Source organism: Cydia pomonella, chromosome 11, assembly GCF_033807575.1.
Source record: "Cydia pomonella isolate Wapato2018A chromosome 11, ilCydPomo1, whole genome shotgun sequence".
Lineage (NCBI taxonomy): Eukaryota > Metazoa > Arthropoda > Insecta > Lepidoptera > Tortricidae > Cydia > Cydia pomonella.
This window is the reverse complement of record NC_084713.1, coordinates 14,163,612-14,187,186: the sequence shown is the minus strand read 5'-3', so window position 1 is coordinate 14,187,186 and position 23,575 is coordinate 14,163,612. Positions and strand designations below refer to the sequence as shown.

Genomic DNA, 23,575 nt, shown 5'->3' with positions numbered 1-23,575 from the left:
CTTATATAAATAATTAAAAGACAAAAAATAAAATAATTAAAACAGACAAGAACATAATAATAAAAAAAAATAATGATAAAAATAATAATGTATGGGTAAGCTCTATATGTTTTGTCGTTATTTATGTATATATTATAAGAAATATAAGTATGTATATTTATGTATGTATGTATTATGTATGTATGGTATGTTATTGTATTATATTTGGTTGTTGTTGTTAAAGTAGCACCGCCCACAATCTCTCTGCTTTGCCTAAAGGTTGACTGGTAGAGAATGCCTCATGGCATTAAGTCCGCCTTTTGTACTATACGTTTTTCTTTTGTGCAATAAAGATTAAATAAATAAATAAATAAGAACCGAATGAAGTGTCTCACGTTAATGCCACTCAAAAGTAAAGTTACATACTTTAACATAACATGTACCCCGTGTAAGCTTAAACAGACCGGTCTCCACAAACAGCACCCGTTCACGAGTATGATGTGTATCTCAGCCATTCATACACTAAACGCCAAAAACGTGTATTGCCAAATTCTGTTAATGCCAAACACGTGGAATGCCAAAGCTGTATAAAAATCACATACGCATAATTTTTTTTATTTTTTATTTTTTTTTATTTTTATTTTAGTATATGGAAAACCAACAGCGCTATATATATCTAGAACTTCCAATAGAATTACAGAGCCAATTACAGGTTCTCACTTATAAAAATACAATAAATTATAAAAAGTTTTTGCCTATCTTAATTTACACATACAAGTTCCTACAGCATAAGAACAGATCTATATATCGAGGGCTTCATGCTAAAGGGGCGTATAAGCAAGAACCCTACTTTTCAGGAGACACAAAAAACTGAATAACTTTTGTTACAATGTATCGATTGTTCTACAATTTTGCATAGAGTATTTAAATTACTGTCTGTTTCATGTGTCATGCCTAGTTTCGTTCTACGTATTCTAAAAAGCAGTAATTATGTAGTTACGCCTCTTTATCACGACAGTAATTTCCGACATATAGGTTGAAATTTTTTGAAAAATACTTGAGATTTATGGTCGTATAATTCTTTTTTTTTTCTATTCGATAATTTAATCATGAAAGGTGGAAATACTGTTAATAATGCGAAATACTTAAATTTTACAGTAATTTAGTCATCATTGTGTAGTTTCTTCTATTTTTTCTGATTTTTATACGCCCGTCTGGGCTGACGAATCTATCGTGTAAGTATCCTTTATTTGTGGCCGTATAATAGGGCGCCAAATTATATTTTGACTAAATATTCATAAATTCATCTAGATTTTACCATTAAAATGATTCCTGATGGTTTTGATAGTGTCACAACTGTCCACGAGATTAAGCAATGTCGACTCGAGCTGGTTACCGATTGGGTAAGTAACTATTTTGAATTGCCACTTTGAGCATATCAGTGTTTCAATAGCCTCCGTGGTCTAATGGTTAGAGCGGTTGTCTCTCGATTCGGACGTTCCGGGTTCGAATCCCGGTGGGGACACTGTCAAGCAAAAGTCGCTTTGTGACTTTGTGAGACTATTCCCGGTTTGGCTAGGACATTGCATGCTGAATCACCTGATTGTCCGAAAAGTAAGATGATTCTGTGCTTCGGAAGGCACGGTGTAAAGTCGTTGGTCCCGGCTGCTATCTATCCGGTGGTGCTCGTCATGAGAGCCATGTCAGAGGCCTTTGGCGACTCAATAACTCTAACACCAGGGTTTTTAAGGTACATCAATCTTACAACCCACACGATAAGAAGAAGTGTTTCAAAAGACAATCACGCCGCTTATTCTGATTTTTGCCTATAATAGCAGTCGTTTAGCACTTCGCTGGGAGCTAGAGTTAAGACGTGTGGGCTTACTTAAGAAAACTGACTTAACTGAATTCCAATAAGATCATTTTTACTATTTGTGATAGTAGGTAAATGGTAGTCGCTCAAAAGTCGAGTAGTACAAAACGATTTAATAGAAAAGAATAAAATTGAAATTGGTAGTAAAGGATGCATGGAAATTGCTAAGACAACACAATGACAGCTTTACTAAAAAAGCAGTCAAGAAACAATCAAACGATTAAATTTAGAGTGCATTAACTAAACAAAAGGTTAAAGTTAAAACGTATCAAAACTTGTATTCAGACAATAAACATTACTCCTTCTTTAATGGTACCACTGGTAACAAAATTATAACTATCTTAAACAATAAAATATTTTTTAAAACTTCTAAACAAATAAATACGACATCATTTATCGTCATTTCATAAAAAGAAACAATATTAAATCTTCTGTACTAATAAACCTAAAAGTAGTTTAGCTAACAACTTAACTAATTTACGTCTCCATCAAATTATAACAGAGGAATGTTACACTTAAGAATTACTAACACCCCGACGGAGGACGAGTGGCTACAGACATATGAGGTAATCAGCCCGCAGCGCACGCAGTGGACCTTAAACAGCTTTGACTCCTTCAAATCTCCAGGAATGGATGGGATCTTCCCTGCGCTTCTTAAATGGGGCGGGAAGCATCTCACTCTGAAGCTGACCATCGTTCTGCGCGCCTGTCTGGCTCACCGGTACGTGCCGAAGCAATGGAGGGAGGTCAAGGTTATCTTCATACCGAAACCAGGTAAAAACGACTACTCGGACCCCAAATCCTTCAGGCCCATCAGCCTGACCTCTTTCATGTTGAAAACATTAGAGAGGTTGTGTGACAGGTACCTTAGAGAGAGGGTGCAAATTCATGTGCCCTTGCATCCAAACCAATATGCCTACAGCCCTGGCAAATCTACAGAATCGGCACTTCACGCAGTAGTAAGTAAAATTGAGGTGGCGGTCAAAAACAGATCCATGTGCTTAGGAACCTTCATAGATATAGAAAGGGCTTTCGACAGGACCAGGTTCAGTAGCATTACAGCAGCACTGGTAAGACATGGCGCGAATGCAGTTATGACAGAATGGATAAACAACATGTTGAGCCAACGAACCATCAAACTCGGGACGGGCGAAACACAGCAGGCATTAATGGCAAAAGGATGCCCCCAAGGAGGAGTCCTATCGCCACTACTATGGAACCTTGTGGTGAATGACCTGATCACCACACTAAACAATACTCACTATTACACAATCGGCTATGCTGAAGACATAGTGATACTGACGAGCGGCAATCATGCAGGTACGGTATGCGATGTTACCCGCTCTGCACTAGCCATCGTGGAACGCTGGTGTTTTAACAACGAACTCTCAGACAATCCCAACAAAACTGAGCTGGTTATGTTCACCAACAAACACTTCCGCCTGTTCGACACTGAACTCCAACTATCTGTGGAAGTAAAGTATTTAGGGGTAATACTTGACAGCAAATTAAATTAGAGCAATCACCTAAACGGCAAAATTGACAAAGCCACAGTCGTAATCTGGCAATGTCGTAGGAAAGTGGGTAGAACCTGGGGGCTAACCCCAAAGATAACTCTATGGCTTTACCAGGCAGCCATGCGACCAATAATAAGCTACAGTGCGATAGTTTGGTGGCCCCGCACCACACTATCCGTAGTTGAAGCTGAACTACAACGAATCCAGAGGTTGGCCTGTATGGCGACCACGGGCTGCATGAGGACAATACCAACCGCGGCCCTGGAAGCCTTACTGAGCCTGCCGCCGCTGCACCTCTCTATACAACAGGAAGCGCTAGCTACGGCGGTACGTCTCAAAAAATCTAATCTCTGGAGACTACCTAGGGTACCACACACCGAGATCCTCTACGAGGCGATAGGTAAGGAACCGCTAGTAGAAGCGGTGACTGACAGGATACCCAGACAATTCGTCTTCGACAAGAAATTAAGATACAGTTACACGAAGAACCTCGTGAAGGACTCAACCCATGAGAGCTGAGAATCTTCACGGATGGATCAAAGACAAGGTCAGGCACTGGCGCTGGAGTATTCTCAGAGGACCTAAACATACATATCTCAACACCACTAGGACTTGACTAGGTGCCCACAACACAGTCTTCCAGGCAGAATTGACATCATAATGGCAGCACACGCAATCGCCTCAAGGAAAGTATTGGACTACTCCATCCGCATACTCTCTGATAGTTGGTCAGTACTACAAGCTCTGCAAAGTTATACTTTGACCTCAGGGCTAATCTACAAATGCCACAAAGCTCTGTCAGAGGTAAGCACCACCACCAGCTTAACTCTGCAGTGGATCAAGGGACACAGCAACTCGCGAGGGAACGATGCGGCCGACATATTGGCGAGAGGATGTTCGGAACTGAGGGTGGCAGGACCGGAGCCAATTATACCTCTGCCTTATGCCTGGCTCCGGAACATGCTGCGACACAACACCAAGGTAAAACACCAACCGTACTGGTCTAACCTAGGCACGTGCAGGCAGGCGGAGGAAGCCTTCCCGACAATCGACCCCGGTTTGTCGAGGAGGCTGAGACAGCTGAAGAGGCCACAGGTCCGGCTTTTGACTGGGGCCATAACCGGCCACGCCCCACTAAACAAACACCTACTAACACTACGTGTTACAGATAGCCCCCTCTGCAGAGAGTACTTGGAGGCAGAGGAGACAGCCGCCCACGTCATTCTTGAATGCCCAGGGCAGAGCCATCAGCATCAGAGCGCTCCACTTTATTGTTATTATTCGCACGAGATGCACACCATACTGTAACGCACTAGACACTGACTGAGAGACAGGAGGCCCTAGTGCGCTTACCCGCTTGACAGAAAGGGATAGCAATATGCGGCAATCAAGGACGCTGTCTCCGCGCCCCTTTGGCCCGGCATTATTTGAAGGCCAACGTAATTTTTGTACGGTCGTATGTTCATACGCCTCTTTGCCGCGACGCACTTTGAGGATAGTTGGTAAAAGTTTATGGTCGTATGTATGTACGCCTATATAGCGTGACACTATTTGGTGGTTCGCACTGTCACATGAGAGAAGTATGTACGTACGCCTTTATACTCCGATGAATATCGGGGACTGAATGAAAATATCACTTATACGCCTTCAGTACGGCTTTTTGGAACGACATAAAATGATGACTGTCAGTTATACGCCAAATGATTTTTTAATTATTTACTTAACTAATTGTTATGATAAAATTATGAAAAAAATTGTGCTTACGTATTGTTACAAGACGAATACGATGCCGTAAAAAACGAAAAATGGCATTTTTGCGTATACGCCCCTTTGGCCTGAAGCCCTCGATATATATATGATTATTTTTACAAAAAATAAATTAAAAAAAGAAAAAGTAGTTAAATCCTGTGAGTACATATTCAACAATGCACCGAGCCTTGTCCTGCGCCAGAATTATTGTCACCCATGAAGTGTCTAATTCATTTATTTTTTATTACTGCTATGCTATCATTATATATGTCGATATCACAATTTATAGAAACTTTATTTAAACTCATGCCTGCCCTGCATATGAAACTGTTTTTCCTATACCTAGTAGTAGCTTGGTAATTACTAATGGGACGAAAATGCCTTAGCCTCCTTGACCTTGATAATGCCAAACATTTAAAAAAAACAAATACGCATAATGCCAAAAATTATTATTGAGTATGGAAAATATTTTTATAGAATAGGATGTATTTTAATGATAGATTAGCTCGATTTTTTGATAATTACAAAAATTAGGAGCGAAAAACAGGTTTCATAATTTTTTTAAAAGCTCCTATTATAATAACGACAAAACCAGCCAAAAATATAAAACCAAAATAAAACGGTGTAAAAAGTAAAAATCAATTGAGCTGTCATTTCATTATCGCAGTTGGCATTACGACTGGGTCCTGTTTACGAAGATTTCAACGAGATCCACACCCGTCTACATCGTGAATAAGTGGGCATCTGATGAAGTGTCTCACGTTAATGCCACTCAAAAGTAAAGTTACATACTTTAACATAACATGTACCCCGTGTAAGCTTAAACAGACCGGTCTCCACAAACAGCACCCGTTCACGAGTATGATGTGTATCTCAGCCATTCATACACTAAACGCCAAAAACGTGTATTGCCAAATTCTGTTAATGCCAAACACGTGGAATGCCAAAGCTGTATAAAAATCACATACGCATAATTTTTTTTATTAATTTTTTTTTTTTTATTTTTATTTTAGTATATGGAAAACCAACAGCGCTATATATATCTAGAACTTCCAATAGAATTACAGAGCCAATTACAGGTTCTCACTTATAAAAATACAATAAATTATAAAAAGTTTTTGCCTATCTTAATTTACACATACAAGTTCCTACAGCATAAGAACAGATCTATATATATATATGATTATTTTTACAAAAAATAAATTAAAAAAAGAAAAAGTAGTTAAATCCTGTGAGTACATATTCAACAATGCACCGAGCCTTGTCCTGCGCCAGAATTATTGTCACCCATGAAGTGTCTAATTAATTTATTTTTTATTACTGCTATGCTATCATTATATATGTCGATATCACAATTTATAGAAACTTTATTTAAACTCATGCCTGCCCTGCATATGAAACTGTTTTTCCTATACCTAGTAGTAGCTTGGTAATTACTAATGGGACGAAAATGCCTTAGCCTCCTTGACCTTGATAATGCCAAACATTTAAAAAAAACAAATACGCATAATGCCAAAAATTATTATTGAGTATGGAAAATATTTTTATAGAATAGGATGTATTTTAATGATAGATTAGCTCGATTTTTTGATAATTACAAAAATTAGGAGCGAAAAACAGGTTTCATAATTTTTTTAAAAGCTCCTATTATAATAACGACAAAACCAGCCAAAAATATAAAACCAAAATAAAACGGTGTAAAAAGTAAAAATCAATTGAGCTGTCATTTCATTATCGCAGTTGGCATTACGACTGGGTCCTGTTTAGGAAGATTTCAACGAGATCCACACCCGTCTACATCGTGAATAAGTGGGCATCTGGACCTGCGGGCTGAGTGGTCTGTGGGCTCGGTTGACCACGAAGGGATTTATTCAAACAAGCTATTAATTTGATACATTTTACTAATATATATATATATATATATATATATATAGTCCTCCTCATCGTTTTCGATGACGGCGACCCCAAATAAACACATTATGGACGTTGTCTAGCATGAGCCCTAAGTAAGTAAGTAAGTAAGTAAGTAAATATTCTTTATTGTGCACCATACATTTAAAAATAGACAGGAAATGAAAAAACACGTAAAAGTTAGGTAACAACAGGCGGTCTTATCGCTAAGAAGCGATCTCTTCCAGACAACCTTTGGGTAGCAGGAAACAATGAACTTACAACATTGAACGGGTAGTGCCGATATACATATAATTCAACAAAATGAAGACGCAAACAATATAATACATACCTACATACTAATAAAATAAATACATATATACATACATACATTATATATTATACAATCATAAATAAAGGCAAGTTAAGGCAGCGAAAGGTAGTGAAAGGTGGTGAATGTGGCTGGCCAGGCCGAACTTGCTCTTAAATACTCTACATGTTACTACGTCTAGTATGACAAAGCAAATGTAATGTGGCAGTGCAAAAATAATATAATTAGTTAATTACCTGTCGTTGGTCAAATAAAATTGTCAGTAAATAGTTCCTGTTAACAGATAATTAAGTATATGTAAGCATTTTGGTCTTTCTGCGTTTTTGGCATTACCTATAGGGGATTTTTTTTCTTCAACATGTAAAACGACAAAATGGTGTTTTGCGTTTTTGGTATTATGCGTTTTTTGGCATTCTGCGTTTATGACATTAAGCGTATTTGGCGTTATGCGTATTTTTTTTTAAATTACGCGAAACTACAAAATGGCGTTTTACGTTTTTGGCATTATGCGTATAAATGCCGCTCGTGCTAATATTTATACCCGAGCACGCGAAAGATTCCAAAATTAAACCAAGAGCGTAGCGAGTGGTTCGAGAAGTGGAATCTTGAGCATTGCGATGGTTTCAAGGCACGAGGGTTAAACAAACTGCCTCCGAGTGAAACACAACATTTTTCACCACACCAACGCGAGGAAAATACTTACTATGAAATACCAATAAAATCAAACTAAATCAAATCAAAATAACGTTATAAAATATTTTTCATTCCAAATTATCATTTAAAAGTCAATTCTACTAGCTAAAATAAGGAAACAACTCAAAATTAGCATCTGATAGAGTAATCAGATGCTAATTTTGAGTTGTGGATAAAATGCAATTTTCTCATTCGTTTTTGAACAATCAAGCGGGCCTTTACCAGTTGATGTGGTGAAAAATCATTTGCTTGGTAAGCGTACAAAACGTGTACCTATCACTCACTTGAAAAAGCAAAAAGAATTGTTTACGTACAAAAAAGGAGGCCGCTTCACAGTGGGACTCAGAATAAATGCAAGCGGACGCTTAGTTACAGGGTTTTAATTTTTTTACCCAACTTGTAAATAAAAAGATGTTCTCCATTTTACTGTGGGTATGATTTTTGGCACTACTAAAACGTTTATTTTTTGGCACAATTATTAAGATTAAAATAATTTTATACCAGTCGTGAGCAATGTGACTGGTACAAAAAGTAATTAAAACATGATTGCTTGAGACGGACAGGCGTTAGTTAAGTAATCGTGGAGATACAAATCGTGTTATTGTTGAGGGTGCCCAGTAGCCAGTGCCCATTTAGATGTTATCGCCGTGATATTTGATGGTTGCATTCAGTAACAAACATATAAAACGGCACTATGAATGAACGCCATTGACATATATCTAAGGACGGGCCCTACGGGCACTAAGAATGGTGCTAGTGCAGTGGTGTCGCTACTGTCACTCACGAATTCGAACCAATCGTGCAATCTAACGCAACTAGTAGCGACCAATCGCGCGCGTGATGTGAACTCATCAACCAATCGCCTTGTGCGTTAGACTGCACGATTAGCTCGAATTCGTGTGCATGACACCGCTGTACTGGTTCCATTCTTATTGCTTAGATATATGTCAATGATGCACGCGCATTATTTTATTACAACTAGTTACCGAGTACAAAGCCGTTTCTTGCCATTTTGACTACGGAACCTTAAAATAAAACTCTGTTACTTGAAAACCCGTTTAAGTTTTTGTTATACCTGTAAAATCGTGTCCTTGATACCAACCATACATGAAAGATAGACAGAAGCATACTTACACGAGGATTTTATCAAGCAGATTGTTAAGTGTCCATAATTTCTGAATGTTTACTAAAACTGCACGCAAATAACTAAAACTAGTTTTATTCTTATCAGAAATATGCTCATGAATTAACAGCTTTATGCTTCAGTTCAAAAATAGTTAAAATAAAAAATAAATTATGATTAAATATTTGGCATTTTACTAAGATATTAATTTTACTAGATAATATCATCAAGATAATAGCATGATGATAATCTTCTTCTTCCTCGCGTTGTCCCGGCATTTTGTCACGGCTCATAGGAGCCTGGGGTCAGCTTGACAACTAATCCCAAGATTTTGGCGTAGGCACTAGTTTTAGCAATAGCATGATGATAATGATGAGAAAAAATAAGAATTTTCTAAATTTCACCACGCGTTTGTAATTCCTGTACCGCCCGTGGTACACACAATGTTATCATCGCACTTGTGAGGACAAAACTAAATTTTAAGCGGAATAATTCTTAAATACGGTGACATTTCAAACATTCTCCGCTATTATTGTAATTTTTGACAGGTTAGGCATCGAAGGCACGGATTCATCCGGCAGCGGCATTCAGCCACGATTGAAAATTGTGTAAAAAATATTGTAACGGCTATTAAATTATTTTAATATTTTTAAACATAAACAAAAATATTAAATTATAATTATAAACGTCAGTATTTTAAAAATAAAACACATTTATATCTTACTTGGCTTGGCTTACTTGACATAGTAAAATTAAAATATATATATATTACGCCCGTGGGCATAATATAGCTCATTCCATCTCATGTGTGATGAAAAACTATTTATATAGTTTCCATACATAGAGACTTGTTATTATTGTTCTGATGCAAACCTAAGATGGAAAATTAATAATAAGAAACTACTCGCAAGACTATTGTTATTTCAAATTCCAGTTATATAATACTTAATATGAAAGAAAAGAAAGTAAATAATACCAAAAACCATCCGCAATAAAGGATTTTTCTGTTGTCTTGTTATTATTGAATTTCTTAAAGCTTTTGCCTCAAATACAATTACAGTACATTCTTTTTCTCAGGCTCTCTCAATACCAGGACATAATTGAACCAGCACAGTAGCATCGCCAGCTCGGTTTACACAAGTCTAGTTAGTTGCCATTAGAACTAATGCTTCGGTACTTGACCGCGAAGTTGGTAAATTGGTATGGTATTAGTAGTTCTAGCGTCAGTTGCAATGGATAATATTGAAGGGCTGGTAAAAAATGACATGGAATAAAATACTTACAATAGTTACAGTGACACAAGAAAAGAGTGCAATCAAAGAAATGTTGATATCTTCGCTGACACCAAAACGGGCAATTTACATTTAAAAAGAAATTACATTATGAAATAACATATTTTAATTATAATATAAATAGATGTGAGGTTTGTATGCTTGTTATTATAAAATGGTGTGGAATACCTTTTACGAGTATTCATTTGCACTTACTGTTTCAATAGCATGCTTCGTAAAGCATTAGTATACCAACCTTGTGTAAACTCAGCATAATGTGGGTCGGAAACACAAAATCTTTATTCCCCAACTTTCCCTATTATTAGTTTGTTTAAAATCAGAGTTGGATGCAATCTCGGTTTCTCACCGTCGATTGCCTTCTTCGCTTCGTTATTTTATACCATACAAACTTCTTTGCAGTTGAAGCGTTCAGGTTTAAAAGTTTACGGCGTTGAGTCTTAATAGAGAGTGCATCAATGCAGTAAAAATTTAAAGTTACTAATACAATGTATTTTGTTACAATATAAAATGCTTGGGAAGATATAGAAAATTCCTACCAGGTCAATCTAAAGCCGTGTTATGTTCGCGCTTATCGTTTAAGATATAATATGATATAAAGCTCATTCCTTGTGAACGCAACTAAAGTATGCTTTATCATGTCATGTCACATTCGATAAGCGCGACAACAATACTCTTGTTGGTCTCAATTCACCGACAAGTAGATAACGTACCGTAAACGTAGGTACCTTCTATTCCTTCTACCTACTTCTTCCGTTTTTTTTGGTATCCAGAAAAAATCATCGAAAAATTCCTTAGCGCCAGGAGGAAACGCGGGGGATATATGAGATTCCTAACTCACTAAAAACCTAGGGTGTTCATCTCTCTGCCTTTGGGACGGAGTCACGGGCTCGCGGCGTCACTCATCCGCAACTTCCTTCTACATTCTTAATCAACTAGTTCTAACCTAGTTGATTAAGGAGTGAGTCTTGTGCTATACCCCAGTATGCCCCAGTAGAAGTCCAAAAAAGTTTGTTGTATTAAAAGAGATTTGTAAGAGCGCTAAGGTTTAATAATTTTGCGGGAAATATCAGTTACCTTCTGTTGGTAATAACCCAATAAAATAGTAATTTAAAAAAGTATGCGTTGGCCGAGAATCGAACTCGGATCAACTGCTTGGAAGGCAACTATGCTGACCATTACACCACCAACGCATGTCAGTTATTCGTTAAAATGCTATTTAGTTGCAATCTACATTATTTGCACAAGTGTTTTCCTGTATAACTCGAAAATGTATGTATGTGGAAACTTTTTCATATACTATAGCCTATTTTGATTTAGATTCGGTCCAATCTAATTTCTGCACAGGCTTTGCAATGTGGAAAGATAAAGTATGGAAGTCTCACGATAAATGTCAAATTCCTAAAAAAAAATGAAATAAGATTTAAAATTAATATACCTTAAATAACCTTTCATATGAGTTTGGTGGTCAAAAATTGTGGGTTCATTCAAATCTCAGTTGTGCTAAATATTTAAAGCAAAAAAAAATCGTGCTTGAAAAAAATTCTAAAAGATGACTGAAAATTCGCTCAAGATACTTATTAGGTATATCTACACAGACAAAATATTAATCTTTTGTCTGTGTAGATATGCCTGCAAAGGCTTCATAGGATCACTTCTACAGTAAGCTTTTCACCAATCACCAACCTAAAGCAAAAACATGCGTTGGCCGAGAATCGAACTCGGATCAACTGCTTGGAAGGCAACTATGCTGACCATTACACCACCAACGCATGTTTTCGACAAACCAAAAGTACACCGGCATTTTGAGGTTTCTTTATTTACCTAGGTGCAAACGGTGACACCGTTCGCATCTGATGGGGAAAATTTAGTTCCTACCACATTTAAATAGGTACCTATCGTCACAATTTAAAATTAAGTTCTGGCTATCACATCACGTACTTTAGTGTAGAAACATACTTATTGCAACCCTATGAGGTACAGAACATTACGGCCCAAAGGGCGAGCGTAACGAGCATTAGTAATGAACTTTAAAGGACTGTATTACTGCGTGGTCGACGTGGCACTCAAATGCCCATAAAACCCCTATAATAATAAACATACATACATATTTATCAGATATCATAGATTGCAAAAATACCCTCTAGCAAAATAAGAGGTTCCTAGCTTGTACACAGCAGTGGGGGTGGGGCCAGGGCGAAATAAAACTTTCATATGAGTTTGGTGGCATTCAAAGAATCAATTTTACATTATATTCCTTGAATTAAGTAATAAATTAATAAAATTCAAGTAATTAATACCCAATTCGCCTAAGTATTCCGAGATTTTACGGGTATTTGTAACTGTCATACGGTTTGTTATGAAATGTTTCCAAATTACATTACAAGATAAACTTCAAATATATATTAGTGAATAGATCTTAATCAGCGACAGCTGTCTGTGTTACTGTTAGTTTAGTTATAACACGTTATTTAAGCATCTCGAAACGCTCTTATTTGCTTGAGAATAAAGTATATTTTGGAAAACTGAATTCGCTTACAAAGATGGTGTTCCGTGTTAATACAACTCAAAACAGCTGCAACACTTAATACTTCATTGTAACATGTACAAAATAGAAAGACATTTTTCTCCGAACTCACTAAGATTAATATATGTACCCATTGTACCCCCACGTAAATTAGGGACTGCACATAGCTACATGTATGAATTGCTTCTCGGATCTCGGATGATATACAGGCTTCCTCCCGGTGTTGTCCTTGACCGAAAAACAAATAGGAAATATCAGATGATAATTTATTGCATAAATTGATTAACTAGTATATGATCCAGGGTTCGAACCTCTAACCAGGGAGCTGATAGACAGAGGGCTAGTAATTAAATAAATTAATGACATGTAAATGTATATGTTTTTACCAATAAATAACTGTATCACTGATCCTTTCGAGCATTCTCGGTTCCGTTTGGCTCAATAAATAATTAAAAAAAATGCTTTATTTCAGACCTGTTTACGTGATCCATATTATAGTTAGTAACACGGAAAACTTAATAACTACGGCAGTATGAAAATAAAACTAAACTATATCTATTGAACTATAACTAACAACATGCTTGGATATTACTTTGTCCTGCCAATGACAACCTCAACCCAGTATTTAGTTATGGGACAGTCGAGACGCCCTCCCAACTCAGCTCAGCATTGCTCCGAGTAATTAATAGGGTTGGCACTATTTTTGACGTACCTTTGCATACACAACCACAGATAATGACTTGAATTATGACAACCCTAAATAGGCGAAAGGGATAGTGCCGTACATTAGGAAGGGACAGCTTCGGGTTTTTAGAAAGTTGCTTTTCTGTACGGTAATACTAGTACTTATTCTGTGCTCTGACTTAGAAGCCGCTTTCGTACGCTTTGTCGTTCGGGTACCACTCCACTGCTTCCCTATGTACCTATACATAAACTTACCACTACCTACATATACATATAGGTATGTATATAACAGAAATACCTAGCGTTTGGCATATGTATAACCCAATATTTTCGAATTACTTATTAAGAGTCGGCAGCAAGCTCGGTTCTCCATACAAACATAGTTACGCTCTAAAACGATTAGCTATAGCTAGATTGCTCTGAAAATTTGTACTTACAATAGGATAATGTAAATGCCTGTAATTAGTAGGTATCTTCAGATACCATAGTTAAAAAATTACAGCGAATTTAATTATTTTATACAAAGCTTGTATTGTGTTTGCTCTATTTCGTTTGTCTTATAAGCTGGAGCTATATACTCGTAAACCAATTACAGGCATAGACATACGTCATGTCATTGTTAACAATCCAAAACGTATTTGTATGGGAAGGTGAAATTCGGCCGAACTTGCTGCGGACTTTTCAAAGAGACTCACATGTGTGTCTATATTATACAATAGTCCTAAGTAATCCTAGCCTAGTCATTTGATTAATGTAGCCGAGAGAGAATCCGACATTAGTCTCCGGTAGTCGGTGGTCTTATCCTAATCTTGACGACGTCATTACGATGGAACGAGCTTCACTACATATCTCAATATTTTATGAAATCTCATCACGTAAGTATAGCCCGTGAAAATGATTAACTTAGAACGCTGACATTTTGTAAATGGTAGCTCATATTCGTCGAAGCCGTGAAGGACTATGACAGAGTACGGTAAAGTGGGGTTACTTTGACCATCGATTTTTAAACTATGAGGATCCTTTTTTAGGGTTCCGTAGCCAAATGGCAAAAAACGGAACCCTTATAGATTCGTCATGTCCGTCTGTCTGTCCGATTATGTCACCGCCACTTTTTTCCGAAACTATAAGGGCTATACTGTTCAAACTTGGTAAGTAGATGTATTCTATGAACCGCATTAGGATTTTTACACAAAAATAGAAAAAAAAAATTTTTGGGGCTTCCCCATACTTAGAACTGAAACTCAAAAAAACTTTTTTCATCAAACCCATACGTGTGGGGTATCTATGGATAGGTCTTTCAAAATGATATTGAGGTTTCTAATATAATTTTTTTCAAAACTGAATAGTTTGCGCGAGAGACACTTCCAAAGTGGTAAAATGTGTGCCCCCCCCCCGTAACTTCTAAAATAACAGAATGAAAAATCTAATAAAAATATATGATATACATTGCTATGCAAACTTCCACCGAAAATTGGTTTGAACGAGATCGAGTAAGTAGTTTTTTTTTTAATACGTCATAAAATTAAAAAAAAAAAATTTTTTTCATCAAACCTATACGTGTGGGGTATCTATGGATAGGTCTTCAAAAATGATATTTAGATTCCTAATATCATTTTTTTCTAAACTGAACAGTTTGCGCGAGAGACACTTCCAAAGTGAAAAAATGTGTGTCCCCCCCCTGTAACTTCTAAAATAACAGAATGAAAAATCTAAAAAAAATATGTGATATACATTACCATACAAACTTCCACCAAAAATTGGTTTGAACGAGATCTAGTAAGTAGTTTTTTTAATAAGTCATAAAATAAAAATATTTTTTTTTTCATCAAACCAATGCGTGTGGGGTATCTACGGATAGGTCTTCAAAAATGATATTGAGGTTTCTAATATCATTTTTTCTAAACTAAATAGTTTGCGCGAGAGACACTTCCAAAGTGGTAAAATGTGTGTCCAAAGTGGTAAAATGTTGAACGAGATCTAGTAAGTAGATTTTTTTTTAATACGTCATAAATGGTACGGAACCCTTCATGCGCGAGTCCGACTCGCACTTGGCCGCTTTTTTCTGAACGCTTTCATCGAGTATTTCTTTTAAGGTTTCTAACTAAATTATAAAATTCTTATCAAAAATCTATGACCATCAAAGTAACAAATTAATCCCAGTTTACGGTACTAAAGTGCTCAGCATTTTTGTCGACTGTTCTTACACTAAAGCTCATAAGTTGGTATTATGTACATGTCGACGGTACTGTGAAGGGTAACACTAATTTCCGGATTTTCACGTAAACAACGTGCACATTTTCATGACAACTGTGATATGAGATATTTCATTTCGATGGCAAGTACTTACATATTTTATATGCATAGGGTGAGCGCGTACCTGACGTTCCTCCTAATTGTTTCAAAGAATCGGATTCTTTAAGAGGGGGATATATCACGCTAAATTGGAATTTATGTTTTGAATTTTGCCTCGTTTAAATCGAGGACAAATGCTATGAAGGAATCCACACGGAAATTAGACTATATTTCCAAGGGCAATCTAAAAGTTTCAAGTTGACTTGATAGAAAAAAAACACGAAAATATGTTAAATTTTCATGTATACCCTGCAGAGCCCGGAATTCTCGTAGCACTTTTGAGCTGTTATATGGACTTCTCGACTTCCGATAGTTCCGACATATTTTATCGATAGATTTTAAAGCACAACACAAAATATGAAAGAAGATGAATAGTAGAGGTAAACAACAGGCGGTCTTATCGCTAAAGAGCGATCTCTTATATAACTTTTGAGTGGCTGACAATGTACTGAAAAAGCACACACACAAATTAATTAAATTTCCTAAATTATAATTTCCTAAGTTGGTATCCAAAGGTTATCTCGAAGAGATCGCTCATTCGCGATAAAATTGCATGTTGTTTACTTCTACTCGTAATCATATTTTAGATATTGTATTCTGTATATATCGATAAACATTATGTATAATAGGAAGTCAATAAACGAGAAGGCCCTATGACAGCTCAAAAATGCTACGAGAATTCCGGGCTCTGATACCCTGCATACTATGCACACCAATTTTAGTATAAAATAGCTAGCGATATTGCTGAAGGACCTGAAGAGCAAAATTTGAAACAGTAGTATATTTGATTAATTCTGATAAAAAGTAAAAACCACAACTTAAGTGCAGCGCGCCATTTCTTTTGTCCCCTTTTTAGGTACTTTGCTGACTTTACGGGGCTTTTTAAGACGAAAGTGGAGGACTAACGCGAAACCGTCTTTTCATACAAACATAGTCCTCACTTTCCTCTCTGGATATTAACATTATTGAAAATATTTTGATACAATTTGTTGTATATCGACGACAGCTATGTTTTGTTAAACTGTTTCTCGCTCCTAATGTTTACAATAATCAAAAAATCTAAAAAAGTCAAACGTAGGTGTAGTATGCGTGAAATGGAATGGCTCTCTGCGGTGTGTCATGTCTGTGTATTGTTGAGTTCCAATAAAATAAATCTACAAAATTAAGTAGTTTTAATCCAAAATATAATATTGGCGACGAGGACATTCGGACAGCACGGCGAAGCAAATAAATTAACCACAAGAACAAAAGCGATCAGAAGTAAGAAATTATTTACTTAAATATATGTGATGGTAATGGCGGCTGCAAACTCACGGTGAGGTTATCTACAAAATACAAGGTACCTTAATAAGTCGTTATTACTCACATTCAGGGACCGGCCAAACGTGAAATGAAACGTAATGACAGATGTCAAGGCGGGTGATAAAGAAAATAAATTGATAGAAGACGCGGATGTCTTAATATCGTTGGTAAAACAAGGAAAAAGAAGTTATATTTACCGGTGTGGAAAAGACATTTTAATAAAAATAGTAAATGAAGAAGGTTTACAGTGCCCGCAAAATCAAACTGTCGACGCGTTACGGAAGTTGTTAAGTGATTACTACCAAAATAAAGGGCAAAGCCAACCAAAAATTTTAAAATACAATATCATGACAAACTACGAAATAAAACCATTTAACGGAGACAACTGGGAGGTCTTCGAGCAACAGTTAGAATCTTTAATACTCTTAAATGATGTACCAGAAGATAAACAAGTGGCATTGCTTATTACTAAACTAACCCCAAATGTATTTGAAACATTACAAATTCTGTGTAAGACAAAAAAACCAATAACATTAACTTACAAGGAGTTATGCGACAAACTACGAGATAAATATACACTAACTAAGACACCATTGTTAGACAGAGCCGAGTTTAGACGACGCAACCAACTACCTACTGAGACAATAGAAGAGTATGTGTTAAATCTCCGAAAATTATCTCGCAAATGCCATTTCAAAGACGAAGAAGACCAGATTAAAGAAAAACTTGTTGATGGAGTGTTCTCTAAACTAATTAAATTTGAACTGATGAAACAAAGTGCACAGGCAAAATTAGAAGATCTTATAAACCTAGCAAAAACAGTGGAGTCTGCATATAAGCAAGCTAATGGCGAAGAAGAAACAAGTAATATTTCATATGTCAAACCAAATTCCAGAACACCAAGACAGAGGTATGCACCCCCAAAGAAGAATAATACTAATAACATGAAAAGTAAGTGTTTCTGCTGCGGGAAAGATAACCACATTAAAAATGATTGTACACTGAAGACAAAGTTTTGCTCGGAATGTGGCCAACAAGGTCATATATTTAAAATGACAAAATGATTTTATTTTTTAGCTATTGATAAAATACATCAAATAATGTAAAAATATTTTCCATAATGTCAATATCCAAGGAGGAAAAAGGGGACTACGTTTGTATAGATAAGCGGCCGTCCCCTTTCCTCTTAATGCAAGGCTAATGCCGCAATCAGTACTTGTAAATAAAAGGCCCGGACCAGAACAACGAGGTTACAAAAACAAACGACTATCTACCATTTATATTCGGCGACCGTTTATGTGAGAGTGCGTAAATCGCGAAAGACGATATCCAGAGTTCTTGTGTTATGTTTGAGTGATTAATTATGGTTTCGGTTACAATTTAATGTTTATTATGGCTAACAAATAAACTGTTTCTTTTATAAACTGTTTGTTTCAACGAAAATTATTACCCGACTATGAAAAGGATAACGATAAAAAAACTCATTCAATTTTTGATCTATTGGTTGGATATAAGAAAGATTGAAGAGATTTTAGCAGTGTTTATTTATATCTTTGTCGTGTGTTCCTTCGTAGAACCAAAACGAATGAACTGATTTGTATGAATGTGTTGTTAATTTTAGATTTCATTTTGTGGACGTGCCGTAATATGAATATCACTACATCTTATAAAACAGAGTACCCCGCCGCGTTTGTCTGTCTGTGTTCGCGACAAATCTAAAAGTACTGAACGGATTTTCATGCGGTTTTCACCTATCAATAGAGATTCCTGAGGAAGGCTTAGGTGTATAATTTGTTAAGGTTCTACCCGTGCAAAGCCAGGGCCGGTCGCTAGTTTTTTTTATATGAATCCAAAAGTCAGGAGTAAATCGTCACTTCGTTAGATTTTTAAAACTTTTTACATGTTTGTGTCTTGCAGATGCATTACTCGTATATTATCCTATAAGAAACGGAACTAATGAACCGAATCCAGTTTTAGATAAGTTAATCGACAACGACATTGAACTTGCTCATTTTTTCGTCCGTAACCAAAATGGCAAAAACGGAACCCTTATAGTTACGTTATGTTCATAAGTCTGTCCGTAGGTCACAGGCTTTTTTTTAAATTTGTTACCCACGACTTCATCCGAATCAGAGCGTAGATCGTAATCATTCAGCCGCGGTGTTAAGAAGTCATGTTTAATCTGATAATAGCCGCTTGTTACAAATGAGAGCGATCACTCGGAATTCGAAGGCACTGCTTTTAAAATTTCTTGCTACAGTTATGAGTGTGATAACATCTGTACAATCATAGTCATATTGCTTATGAGCATTGGTCATATATTATACCCATAGAAATATTTTTATATACTTAAATACATAGAACCTGCCATGACTCAAAAACAAATATCCGTGCTCATCAGAGAAATAAATATCCTTACCAGGATTTGGGCAGGGTCACTACCGACAGTACTGACTATTATTTAATAGAGAAACGAGAAAATATATGGGTTATTTTTCAACCTTAAGTCATACTCTGCCATTTAAATATGCAAGTACATATGTCACATAAGCAATCTTTTTATTATGCGATTGCCCATGAAATTGCAAAAAAAAATTCTATAGAAAGGGAAAAGGGGCTTTAATCGGCCGAAGTGTATATGTATGAAATAGCTTTTTTTTTTAATTGTTGGGTGTTATATGTATGACCTTGCAACGCAATGTGCCTTACATGGGGGTTGATGGGTTAGGACAACCTGTATCTTTATACAAGCTTTGACCGTGACTCACGTGACTGTACCAAGTAAACTTTTGGAGTATCGGCAATAGGCTTTAAGGCCTTGAAATAATTACCATAATCGATTGCCTGAGGCAAATATATCAATTTTAGAAGATCAGTAAATTGCTGGCCACACAACGTGTTGCGTTTTGGCGAACCACTTAGTAGTTAATTTTACATGTGTTTAAGATGATTGATGGCTACGTATTTAAAAGGAAGCCTTAAAGTATGCGTCGATCATATTTTGAATCGCTTTCTACATATATCATTAAAAATTAAGTCACAGTAATTTCGGTAAAAACGCGAAAACTTACTTGTTTTCGTACAATTGGATGTTTTTACACAAAGGAGCTTGGGCCTAATAACAGTCCGTCTTCTAAATTAAGAAAGACCAAAGGAACCTACCCATTCAGATGAAGAGCATACGAATGTCCCAAACGTAAGAAGGAAAGGATGGACCGGATATCCTGGAAGTAATATGTTGCTGGGTCACATTTTCTTATAAGAAAGGGTACGAGAAGATAACCGTTAAGAAAGCAAGTTCGTTGAACTCATTATTTTGTAGATTGCCCCACAGACCATTACTGTCACAGACATATACCTAAATTACCTTAATAGATTAACCCTAAGGTTGTTTTTTTTTTTGTTTTTGTTTATTTTTTTATTTAACAATTCACAATGTACAATTCGCGATGCTACTTCGGCGAATTGGGTGCTATTTCATATTTTATAAATTTAACCCCAATACACTTCTAATCTTTTTCTGAGTTATGTGTAGTGATTCTCCACCCATTTAATTTTGATTGATATTTCTAAGGAATTCTGGTACAGGTAATGAGGGATGGCTGCTGTAACTACCAAACGTAAGTGAGTAGTAATAAGTAATACAAATAAAATATAGTAAATTATTAAAATGCCATTAAATTAAAATCGGTTAGTCCAGCGACCAGAAAGTCTTTTGACAGTAGCTAAAATAATGAGGCAGTCAAATACTTGGTTTTTCCACATAAAACACGCAAAAAATCTGATAAGACCTTCTATCCGTTCTGTCTATATTTATCTTTGCAAATCAGATAGCGGTTTATATATTTTTGCAGACACAGAGAGGTACATTCTTCCTTAATATAATGGGAATAAGGTCAGGAAATTACATATTTTTGGCACTTTGTTCGTTTCGATATTTACCTTGACTGTAGACACGTCTATTCAATATTATGTCTGGTTATATTGCCTTATTGCCGATATGGTTAATACGCCACGAGTCGAGGTCAACCCGGTTCGCTAAATAAATTATTTTCGACGTTCGATCCCGCCCCGGCACTGCCGGTATCGCCTCCATTGTTGCGTGTGTAAAGAAGATATAAAGTCTTAAAGAAGACAACAGTTATTTTTTATCTGTTGGGGAGTTACTTATGAGCACGTTAACTTATAAGATCGAGGCAGAGTTTTCGATATTTAGCAGTGTTTTGTTTTTGATGTCGAATTTTTGTTTAGTCATATTTCGGTCAAATTCCTGTTAGTTAAGAAAACATGTGGTATTTTCGTAATTCAACGTAGCCAAATTTTATTTAAATCTAACGTAAAGAAACGACAACAAAAGAAAAACCTCATTGAGTACTATTACGCCCCACCACGCCTTACAGCCATTGAAAAGGCAGTTGGAATTTGGAAAGATGTGTAAGAAGACAGTGGATTTTACGACTGTTATACGTCATGTGGCAATAATTGGTTGTACCAAAGAGAATTCGAAAGAGAGGTGGATTGTCAAAGAAAATTTTGTTGCCACAGTAAATTTACTGCAATCTTTCGATACATGATGAAACCTTTTAGAACTCCATTTGACTTCTTGATTATTATTCTTTCACTGATATGTGTTAATTTTTTTAAATATCAAAAAGTGGCGCCATGTAATAGATTAAATTAACCATTACAAACTGAACCGCAAACCGTAACGGACGGTTACAGTTTACGGTTTACTTCACGCAGAACTAATCGGAATTTCCTTGTGTAAAGAAAATATTAAAAGGAATTAAGTAAAAGTTCGTACATTTAAAGAATTTTAATATATGATATATTTTCAGTGAACCGTAAATAATTGATATCTGAAAAGTAACAAGGCGCGAATACATTAAAGTACAAGATCACACACGCTCCACAGCACTTCCAATATAATTACCATACGTTTGGCTTCTTTCATGTTTTAGGGTTCCCTACACGAAGGGTTTAAACATTGATATTATTTTCTATATTTCCGACCTTGTATTGAGATTTGGCCATTTCGGAGCTCTTCCCTCAGGTGGAATGCTCAAAAGAAGTAACTAACCTATGTCCGTTATAAACAAGTTTTGAAAACTTTGAACAGAGACAAGTAAAATTACTTTTGCATTTATATACCTTTTTTTTTGTTTTTATACTACGTCGGTGGCAAACAAGCATACGCCCGCCCTGATGGTAAGCAATCTCCGTAATCTATGTACGTTTGCAACTCCAGAGCCTAACTCTCCGCACCCTCGTTGAGCTTTGGCAACCTTACTCACTGGCAGGAACATAACACTATGAGCAGGGTCTAGTGTTATTTGGCTGCGGTTTTCTGTAAGATGGAGGTACTTCCCCAGTTGGGCTCTGCTCTACACCTGGAATGACATCCGCTGTGCTGTGCCTTACCACACAAAGCGAGATGACATTCACAATGCCCATACCTCTCTTAATACCTTAGGGTGGTTCACGTTTGTATGGGAAATAACTGTGGCTAGAAGAAGCGGAACCCCCTTATTTTGTTACATTTGTTATGTTGATAGAATACCCCAAGTTTTGTATCTTTATCTCAACTACAAGAGGGTACTCAACCACTTAAAAAATTGTCAACGTTGTATGGAATACAAAAAATAAATATTGAGATTTTTATTTAAGTTGTAGTTAACGTACTATTTTGAAAATGTTTTTTATAAGTTATTAAGTAAAAAAAAATTTTATTTCTATTTTTGTTTTTTGATAAATAAAAATAAAAATTAAACGTCTTTTTAAAGATATAAAAAAAAAATTAACCAAAAATGTTTTTCTACTTCAAAACTTATAAATGTACATATTCAAATACTGTAAAAACTGATACTTAAAAAAAAATAATTTTTATTTTTGGATTTCATACAACATAAAAAAAATCGAAGTGGTTGAGCACCCCCTTGTAGTGGAGATAAAGTTACAAAAATTGGTGTATTTTATCACCACAATAAGTGTAACAAAATAATGCGGTGCCCCGTTGCAAAAGAATAAAAACATGTTTTTTTTTTTAACCACCCTAGTACCTACGGATTTTATTTGCATGCCCTTTCAGCCGGGATACTAACCTTTTCATTTAAGCGGTTGGTGGTATAGTGACCAAACAGATGTCAGCCAAACAGTGTAATCATTAAAAAAAAAAACATTAAAAATAAAGACATATAAATCTCGTTCTCGCGTTTCGGAGGCCAAGATTGTTTTTGGATCGCTGAGACTTAGTTAGTTAGCTAGTT

At 36.1% G+C, this 23,575-nt stretch overlaps 2 protein-coding genes and 2 non-coding genes across 4 annotated transcripts in view; 1 reads left to right on the top strand and 3 right to left on the bottom strand.

Moving 5' to 3' along the window:
- LOC133522938 (monocarboxylate transporter 10-like) overlaps positions 1-23,575 on the bottom strand; it is a 231,998-nt gene that overhangs the window by 123,496 nt on the left and 84,927 nt on the right. The gene's annotated exons all lie outside the window — the stretch shown is intronic.
- Trnag-ucc (transfer RNA glycine (anticodon UCC)) lies at positions 11,566-11,637 on the bottom strand. Its single transcript has one exon. It is a non-coding gene; the product is annotated as a tRNA-Gly (tRNA).
- On the bottom strand, positions 12,145-12,216 carry Trnag-ucc (transfer RNA glycine (anticodon UCC)). Its single transcript has one exon. It is a non-coding gene; the product is annotated as a tRNA-Gly (tRNA).
- Positions 17,100-18,373, top strand: LOC133523095 (uncharacterized). The gene is made up of 2 exons (XM_061858603.1): positions 17,100-17,267; positions 17,380-18,373. Exon 2 carries the CDS (start codon positions 17,408-17,410, stop codon positions 18,371-18,373), a length of 966 nt encoding a protein of 321 aa, XP_061714587.1. The 5' UTR covers positions 17,100-17,267; positions 17,380-17,407.